Genomic DNA, 10,317 nt, shown 5'->3' with positions numbered 1-10,317 from the left:
TTTAATTGTTCATTTCTGAAAGTGAAATTGTTATCCATAAATGCTTTTTGGCTCGCATTGTTTCTAATGAACCTCCCTTTTTTAAAATGCTTACATCTTCCGACTATGATTATTTTTGAGGACTATGATGATCACTTATTAAGTAGCCAAATTCATCAAACTATGCTAAAAATTTTTCAGGATAATTGTAGCTTCCCTAGTTGAAGGCACAACGGGACCAACTTTGGAAGAAGTCATAGTTATGATGAAGTTTTCTCTTTGTGACTTTTGTTCAAATTCACTATTGTAAATTTTGTCCTATCAACAGATGTATATCTAAACTTTCATGTTAATACTAGTTATGAGTAGACTTTGTACAGACTCTCAGAAATGGAAAAATCTGTTTTAGTGCAATAAATGGTGAAGTAGAAAAATTTCGTTTTGTTAAAGATAGACTGTTACGTCTCAGCAATTCCAGTGTTATAAATCTTGAAGCAATAACAAGTAGAAATCCTACAGTTTATTCACTTAAATCGTGTCACCATCTACGGACATTAGTTTATGATGGTGAGATTACTATTAGACACTAATCTTTCATCCTCGAATGAAGCATTGATGGCCTAAAGAAGGCCATTGATGAATGAGGATTCATCAAAAGAGAAGGGCTTCATCACAGTGTTCGGCATCATCATTGAAGGAAGCACTGTGTAAACAATAACAGGGCTCCTAACTTGATGAACCCCATCATTCCATGTAATGGCTCCTGATTGAATGGGTAGCTGCGAAACCGCACCGCCATCAATCTTAACCACGAAGGATTGTTTCTCGCTGACTGATTTGAAAGAAAGAACACTGGGCTCCACAGTAATCTTGATGCCCGAAGGTGCGGTAATGAATGCATGGTAAGTCGAGTTAGCGTAGCCAACGTTTGTAACGGTTCTTGGGAAGACACCCTTGATGGGTTGACCATCGGCAATGGATAGAGCAATGGATGGGTAGTTTAAGCCCCATGCTTTGTCATAGGTGCTCGAAGCACATGAGCTCGTGTTATCCCCAGTTATGAGCCTAAGGGTTGTAGTGTTGTATCCCTGTTTGCACAAGAAGTCGATATAGTCGTTCACACCTGCATCATAGACAAGCCCAGGGTGGACTGCTCTTACGGGGTCGATGTGGCCAGAACCATAAGCAAACTCTGCTTCTTCATTCTTTCTACTGTCCATGAATGAGGCTGTTCCAAATTCAAGAAAATGTGTCACAAATTTGAAAATTAGTCATTACAAAAATTATCATCTTATTCATTACCATTCGGAAAAGAGTGAATTTTATTGCAATCAGTTACCAGTAGTCATCAAAGCTGATTTGATTGCAGCAGGAGACCAAGATGGGTAGTAAGACTTCACATAGGCTGCCGCCCCACTCACGTGTGGGCAAGACATGGAGGTACCAGAAATTATATTGAAATCTACAGACCGTTTGTCAACAGGGCTGCCAGAAGGTGAGGCAACCGGCGACCAAGCAGCAAGAATGTCGACACCAGGAGCAGTAAGGTCAGGCTATTCACATTAAACCAAGAAGAGAAAAGAGCTTAGGACAAAAGAATTCAAGAATGAAAGGCAAAGTTCAACAAAAAATAATAGGTTGAGTAGCCCACAAATTCACATAAGGGGCAAAAATGCCGTATATTGTTAAATAAGTTCAATCTCTCAAAAACATTGAGAAAACATGAATTCTTAATTTGTACCTTTAAAATATCTAGTGTGACTGCATTCGGTCCCCTTGAAGAGAAGGAAACTACAGTTGGAGCTACAGAATCTTGGAATGTTTCCCCTTTCAAAATTGTTCCGATAGGAGTGCTGCGTGGAAACATATTTTCACAGAATTAGTGAAAAAATGAGAAAAAAATTGAAGTATCACTTACTGAAACATGAATAGAGATGAGATGATCTAATTGTTAGATGCCAATAGAGACAGTTTAGACCTCAAGAGAATATTTTGCAGGTCGGATGCATAATATATGAAAGCTAAAACTTACATAATTAAGAAGGGTTTTTGGTAGTTAGTAAGGTCTGCTATCTGAGTTCTGATACAATACTGTGCAACTATGTTGTTTTTGTTGTGTGTGGGTATATTTTCTTATATTTAACAGTCGGACTTTGGTTTTGACTTTCCAAAGGCTTGGTTCAGAGTTCCTCTAATCAGACTCAGGCAAGTCCAAGCTGGACAGGGGAAATCTTTAATGGGAAAAAATCCTATCATGTGAAAAAACAGGAGACTAGGGTGATTCCAAAGGTTATGTTTGGTCCCGATCCTGAACGACTCAAGTCACAAGTGGATTGCTGATATTTTTAGCACTGATGTTCCACACTTTTAAAAAGCCTGCAAGACATTTTACTAGTCTTCATATTGATAAAAAACTAGTCACCCAACATGAGAGAATTCTTATAACTTAAAAGTTACTCGCATGTTTGTAAGTGAGGAAAAGAATAATCATACTTGAAAAAATAGTCCTGACATACAGTAAATGGATAAGAAATTTAGGAAGACATGAAATTATAACATTGTGTAAATAAAAGAGAAGGTGCTTCCAATCTCACACCTGGTTGATCTAATGTAGGCTTTCACAGATTCTCCTTCGTCTGGCAGAAGAAGGGTGGCAGGCAACGGATATGAGAAGGCGAAATCCGTATATCGACGGTCGCTCATGATGGACCCCAAGCCTTTGGCTTGAAGCACCCCCGAACCATCATATAGGAAGTCACAAAGAACAATCTTGCCCTCAGTTTTGAAGGAGTTGAGAGTGTCTTGAATGCAGTACTTGGAGGTGAGATCTGTTGCTCCTGCAGAGTAGTTAGCTGCATCACCTCCATAGATCAAGGGGTACGTGCCATTAAGGGCGAAAGAGTTGATTGCATGTCCCTTTACAAATAAAAATTCCAAGCTTAGAAGAATGTAAAAATAAACAACTTTCACAATTTGCAAGACATAGTGGGATTAGATAAGTATATGTTTTTTAAAGCTAAGTAAGTTGCGGGATTATCTAGAAAGATGCCATTTATCTTTTGTACAAAGAAATCACAATCATTTTTTTCTTTTAGATTTCAAAATGGGCGGTTGTAAGAGTGTCATTGATTAGACACAAAGTTTCAACATAATACTCTCAGACTTCGTGATTCATCCCAAGCCATCCAATTTGATATTTAATGAGTGAGAATAATTATGACCTCCTTGTAATAAAGATAAATGGTCTCTTTATAGACAATCCCTTAAGTCATGACAAAGTTAAAGGGTTTTTTTTTCTCTTCGTTTTTATCAATAAAGATGACTATAACTAGAGCGAGAGACAACGATGGCGATGGTATTATGATGCTGATGATGACTTACCGCATAGATCTGTCCATTGCCAAGTTGAACTTGAGAGACAAACTTCCTATCTATCGTACTAGCAGCCACGGTCAGAGACCAAGGAGCATTGTTGGAAACAGAGTAGGGGGAGGGACCCGAATTGCCTGCAGAATTGGAGGTTAAGATGCCATTCTTCATGGCGTGGAACGATCCAATGGCTATGGGATCCTGCATATACTCAACTGGGCTACTTGCACCAAGAGAGACAGATAAAATGTGACACCCATCTGCAATGGCATCATCGAATCCCGCAAGTATGTCCGCAAGGCCACAGCGACCACCGGCCCAACAAACCTTGTAAACTGCAACTCTTGCTGAAGGGACACCGCCCCTTGCAAGACCTTTGCCCAATCCAAAATAGCTCGCCCCGTTGTAAGGCCTGCCAGCCGCAGTCGAAGCAGTGTGAGTGCCATGTCCCACAGAGTCCCTCGGGGACTTGAAGTCTGTCTCGTCATAGTAACCGTCGCTTTTGTAGAATCGTGCTCCAATGATCTTACTGAAATGAAATGGATCATCTTGGTTAGGAATGGAGAATATGGAAGGGGCATTTTCCAAAAAGGCTAGGCAAGGGGTCATTGGGAGGCTCTTTTTGTACAATGTTATCATAATCACTTCATATGGCTCTTTTTGGGTACATTTTTTAAAATAAAACAAGAAATAAGATTTCCAAAAACAAGTATAATTAGGCATTTTTAAAATATTTATGTCTAGATTTTGAAAACTTTTGAATGTTATGGGTTTATACTTCCAACATGTTCAATATTTTAGAGGCAGCTTTAACAAAATTATGAATATTTCAACAGTACATTTGACAAACCTAGATCATTATCATTCGAGTCTTATCGCATCTATTTGGAATCATCATTTGATAAACCTAGATGATTTCTCGAAATATTGGGGTTTGATTCGTTTCACATCAGTTGAGGGACTAAAGCCGAAGACTTCAACCAAAGTGATGCAAATCTGATAACATTGCTTCATAAACAGATTGGGCGAGGGGTGGTTCATAAATTTCCTTAGTCTTAAAGTATTAAGGAAAGAAGAAAAAGGAGAGAGCAGTGAGAATGGTCACAAAAGCCAAGTTTGAAAATTTACTTGTTGCAGGTGAAGTTATCAGCAGTTTGGCATATTCCTTTCCATGATTTGGGAGGTGGTCCCATTCCTTCATCGTTGAAACTCAAAGACTCCGGCCATATTCCTGAAAGTGTAACATAATTGTTAAGATTTTTATTTATTTTTATTTTTTTATTCACAATCGCTCATAGCTGTCACATATGAAATTGAGTTGCTGGAGTTACACTCTTAGCCATGTTCAAAGTTTATATAAGCTATTCTGCGACTTCGTTGAGAGATGCATCTCAGCCCTTCGATTCACATCGAATGGCTTTTGATTTTTGTGACCTTAAACCAAAGGGTCTTATTGTTTACCATCCCGGATGAGTTTAGGCACGTGGATTTGCTGAAGTATAATATTAAAAGACTAATCCCTTATACCAAAGTAGAAATACGTCCACAAATTAAATACGTAAGTTTAGACCCGTGGGTCCATCAAATTGATTTACCACCTCAGGAAATAACTTTTCTTTCTAGAGTGTTACTTGTTCCAAGAATAATCCCTTAGGATTTAATTATGAGCACATGTACTATGCTGAGGATCTCATCCTTACTCAAAACACATAACAATTTTTTTAGTCTAAAATTTTAGAAAACACTTAAGTTTTGGATCTACTCCGTCAAAAAATTGGACGGTCTCCATTCAATTTTAAGCCACAAGTTTTTTTTAGTATATAAAGTGTTTAATTCAAGGGAAAATATTTTCATACCCCTTATTTTTAAGTTTAATATCTCAATACATCCAAGATTTCAAAGCATATCTTGAATCATAGAAAATTAAGTTTTATATCTTCTAACCCCTTAGAATAATTTTACTTACTTTATTTTTTATTTTTTAATCCAAACAATTTGTTTAAAGACAACCATTTGTAAACTCCATCATTTCTCTCCCTTCACATGATATTCTATTTATTTCTCTCTCTTTCTCTTTCATCTGTGATTCTCTTAACCCCTTCTTTCTCACCGTATTATCCCTTTTTCTCCCCTTTTTTTCTCTCTCCCCTCCTTGTATCTCACTCTCTCTCATATCCTAATTTCTCTATCTTTCTCTCTCTCCACCGTGACTCTCCTTAATTCTTACCTCTTTCTCACCATGATTCTCCCTAACTCCACTATTACTCTCCATAATTTCTCCCTCCACTGTAACTCCCTAATTTCTCTTTTTCTCACCATGACTCTTCCCAACTCCACCATGATTATCCCTAATTTCTCTATCTTTTTCTCTCTCTACCCTCTTACTCAATGACTCTTCCCAATTCCACCGTGACTCTCCCTAATTTTTCTCTTTCTCTCTCTATAATGTAACTCTCCCTAATTTCTCTCTTTCTCTCTCTTTCTTAATGTATTACCCTACTCTCTCTCTCTCTCCCTCCCTCCGTGTTTGTCATTCTCTCGTGTCTTCGTGAAACACCTAACGTGAAAACCCTGAACACTTCTAACCTCTGTAATGGTGCTTTGAACCTCTACAAATGGCGGGACAGAGAGACTGTGTGATTTGGGGTGCGAACCTCTACATATGAAGCTCTCTGTGGCTTGTATCCTATGCAAATAAAGCTATATGTGGTTTGCATCCTCTGCAAATGGAGGTGCATGTGGTTTGGGGTGCGAAGTTCTGCTCCCAAATGGAGCTCTAAGAGGTTTGGGAAGAGAGAGGGTGGGGAAACAGAAGGAGAGAGAGGTTGGGAAACCTAGAGAGAGGGGTTGAGGGAGAAAGAAGTTGGGAAACACCAAGAAAGGGTTGGAGAAAACAAACCCACACGGGGAGAGAGAGTAGGGGTAAGAAAGAAAGTAAGAGACACGAAGAGAGGGAGAGTTAGGGGTGATGAGAAAGAAAGGATTTGGGGAGAGTCATAGGGGAGAGAGAATGAGAGAATTTTGGGAAGAGAGAGAAAGAAAGGTTTAGCAATTGGTGTCCTTTTACAAATTGTTTGGATTAAAAAAAGTAAATAAAATGAGTAAAATTAGCCTAAGGGGATAGAAGATATAAAACTTAAGTTTTCTATTATTCAAGATATGTTTTGAAATTTTGGGTATATTGAGATATGAAACTTAAAAATAGAGAGCGTGAAGATATTTTCCCTTAATTCAAAATTTTTTTTTTTCGCCGAGATAAATTCTATGGATTGTAAAGATTAAATATTTAAAATTTGAGATACAAAAAGTATCCATAGCATATATTTTACCCAAGGGAGGAAAAGGAAATACAACACATAATATCCTCCCTATATAGGAAGAAATCTTTTCACTATACTTAAACAAAGGCAAACATTTATATGAAATTTCAACTTTATATTGTAAAAGTAAAAAGCAATATATTGGAGAAAAGAAGGTTGCTTTGTCACAAATTTCTCCAATTGATATCTCAACCTTACAACATATGGATATGAAAACGGATTTCAAAAAAATAGTGCATCTTATAACGCGTTATCTGGAACATTCATTTTCGAGGTTTTCAAACGTTTATAAATCTGCTTTATCTGCACATTGTTTTTAGCTTTAAATTTTATAATTAAAAAATAAATATTATTTTCAAGCCAATATAGTGATTTTTGTTAGGTTCAATGATAGCCAAATCACGAGTACCTGAAGTGCAACTTCTAGAGGGGTTTAAAACTACATCCATAAATAACATAATATATATATATATATATATATGGGATTGTCTACAAATAAATTATTTATCTTTTTGTATATAGATGTCACAATAATATTTTGTCCCTTAAACTTCAAAATAGGCAGTGGTAAAAAAGTACCGGTGTCGAGGAGCCCAACGACTACATCGGTTTCGTAAGGAGCAGGGGTTGTCACATTCATAGTTAATCCCATAAAATCCCATGATCTGGTGGTGTGAAGCTGCAACATGGTGTTTGGAATAACAGAAACCACTCCCTCCATCTCTGAAAATTTTAGTTCATAAACATCAAATAATGCATCTCTCTCTGTCTCTCTCAAAACGTTAGATAACATTTCTCACCAGAAAACGTTTGGACTTCCTCATCGGTGAGCCTGGCAGCGAATCCATTGAAGCTTCGGCCATAACTGTAGATGAGGGACTCTTTCGCGGCATCGGAACTGTGAATCCACAGCCATCGAATTTTGAGGGTCTTTCACTTTTCATGAATGAATATAGATCAACTTAATGTGCAACATTATTTGAAACATTCTGGAAAAGAAAAGAATTGAATGGTGTTGTGTGGGAACCTTCCGAGCACATCTTGTAGCATGAGATGGTGCATCGACTTGGCTGATACATCGTTGTTCAGGTCTCCCATGTACACGACGTGCACCTAGAGAGAGACAGAGAGTGAGAGAAAGTTAAAATGAGGGATTTCATATATCAAATGCTTGTATTTATTGAAGGTTCAAGGGAGTCTGATGTTTTGGACATCAGAAAGACTAAGAAGTGCAGGCTAATTAGATTTTTAAAACATGGCACCCCCCTACAAAATTGGCATTCAATGTTTTTTGACGTGGAAAAAGTTTATATAGAGCCGAGGTTCTAAACAATCAAATTTGAGCCTACCTCAAGACTTTCACTAGAAGATGTTGTTTTGACGTCCAAATATCCTCAAATTAATCATCTTGACATCAAGATGTATGGACATGAGAAAAAAATGGATTTCAAGTTTTGAAAATAGTGTATTTTAATACATTTTTGGACCGTCAATTTTTCAGATTTTCAAGTTTTCATAGATATATCAATCTATATTATTTTTTAAGCTTTAAACTTTATAAATAAAGATGAAAATGCATTTGAAGGCTATTACAAAGATTTCTCATATTGAAACCGTATTTCTCGATACTATTTGAAGATAGGCTCTAATTTGATTGTTTAGAACCTAGGCTCTATACAGACTGCACCCTTTTGACATTTACCTGTTATATAAATATCATAAAATAAAAATAAATATACGGAAAAAATGAAAAATCAGGGGGATAAGGACCTTTGTATAAATATTGAGTATTTTTTTACCATGACATAATAATAGCCAAATAAAATGATACAGACGTAATTTTCCTAATTAAAATCGACATGTGCAACAATCTAGGTATGTATGTGTGTGTATGATAGGGAGAGAAAGTTAAAATGAGTGATTTCACCACAAGTTTAAAATTAACACGTGTAATTGTATGCATGCGTGTGCGCATCTTAATGAGAGAGAGAGAATGTGTGTCAAAATGAGTGATTATTACCTTCCTTTCCTTGGTTAGTGCTGCATGGCAATGGGTGGCTAGCAACACAAATAGAGAGAGAAAGAGAGGGTTAAGAAGAGGAGGGCACTGGTTTTTTGCCATTATGCTTAAGGGATTAGAGCTACGCAATGACTCTAAGCTTCAAACTCAAATGTATTTATAGGCTGACATTACAAGGGGGGGGGCCACCTGAGCACAAACACAAGGTAAACAATGGTAGCTCCGTCTCTTGTTGGATGCTAGTGCTGATGATCACGCCCTTGAGCAGGCCAATTTTAATAAAAATCCTAGAGAGAGAAACGTTCAAAAATATATCCTTGAGTGAGAGAGAATAAACTAAGACACCCTTATCTTATGAAGATATTATTACTTTATCAATGTTAATAGACATTCTAGGGAGAGAAAATAAACTAGGAGACCCTATCTTACGAAGATGTTAGAGTGATTTATGCAAAGACCCAAAAATTTTACCTAAAATATGAAATGCTATGTTTATAGGTAGAAATTATATAAAAGGTCGGTTAACTGTGTTTTTATAATTTTTGCAAAATTGCCTCTCGGACTGCATTTTAACTTTGTTTTTTTTAGCTTTTTCGTTAGTAGGGCAATGCCTCAAGATTTAGGGATAGTGCCCAAGGCGATCAGAGGTTAGTATCCTTGGACCGATGCTGAGCGGTCCGAGGTCCCCATCTTCGGACCACTGTCTATCTCAATAAATAAGAAATAAAGAGAAGCCGAGGATGGGGACCTTGAACCACCCTAGACTGAGTTTGCTTAGTCCAGAGAACGGTTCAAGGTTTCCATCCTTGGACCGTTGTTTTTTCTCAATAAATAAGACAGTGTGGTTCGAGGGTGGTGGCTTCGGACCGCTGTTTTTCTCAAAAAATAAGAAATAAAGAGTGGTCCGAGGATGAGATCCTCAGAGCGCTCATGAACCAGAAAGCAGTCTAAGGATTCGAACCTCTGACCGTCTGGGCGCTACCCTAATAACAAAAAAACTAAAAAATAAAATAAAATGGAATGCGGTCCGATGATGGAATCCTCAGATAGATGGGTAATTTTGAAAAAACTAAAACAATACAGGGTGACCGACCTTCTTTGTAATTTCTACCTATAAACGGAATATTTCTTATTTTAGATAAAGTTTTCTAGTCCATATGTGAATCACTCAAGATATTATCACCATCTAATCTTTTGCCAATGTTAATATACATCATAGAGAGAGAAAATAATTAAGACACCCATATCTTATCAAGATATTATTACTGTTTTAATGTTTTAGAAAAGGAAAAAGCTTATATAAGGTTGCAACCTTATATTAAAAAAGGTTGCAACCTTATATAAGGTTGTTTTCTTTTTTTGACAAATAAAGTACGAGAAATAAATCATGAAATACATACCACAAAATTACAAAGATTTACGTGGTTCACCCCAGAAGGGCCTACATCTACGGACGTGACAAACTGAAATCCACTATACTATGAAAGTTACATAAAAGATTTTGGAACATAGAGTTACCTCTATAACTATCAACAAAACCTAGTCGAGTAAACCATTTTAAACCACTCTCCCTGCATTCTCTTTACTTCTAGCAACCATTACCTCAACACAATATAGAGATGCAAGAGC

The 10,317-nt window shown here is 37.0% G+C and overlaps 1 protein-coding gene across 1 annotated transcript; it reads right to left on the bottom strand.

Moving 5' to 3' along the window:
• Window positions 1-482: 482 nt before the first annotated feature.
• LOC18447818 (cucumisin) lies at window positions 483-8,804 on the bottom strand. The gene is made up of 10 exons (XM_006857904.3): window positions 8,689-8,804; window positions 7,696-7,781; window positions 7,469-7,566; window positions 7,248-7,391; window positions 4,477-4,579; window positions 3,361-3,877; window positions 2,576-2,895; window positions 1,721-1,832; window positions 1,319-1,532; window positions 483-1,207 (listed from the first exon to the last, which is right to left on the bottom strand). Exons 1-10 carry the CDS (start codon window positions 8,788-8,790, stop codon window positions 600-602), a joined length of 2,304 nt encoding a protein of 767 aa, XP_006857966.3. The 5' UTR covers window positions 8,791-8,804; the 3' UTR covers window positions 483-599.
• Window positions 8,805-10,317: the final 1,513 nt, after the last annotated feature.

The sequence above is a fragment of the Amborella trichopoda genome, chromosome 9 (assembly GCF_054954075.1).
Source record: "Amborella trichopoda isolate Santa Cruz 75 chromosome 9, AtrichopodaSantaCruz75HAP2 v2.0, whole genome shotgun sequence".
Lineage (NCBI taxonomy): Eukaryota > Viridiplantae > Streptophyta > Magnoliopsida > Amborellales > Amborellaceae > Amborella > Amborella trichopoda.
This window is presented reverse-complemented; position numbering and strand designations above follow the sequence as displayed.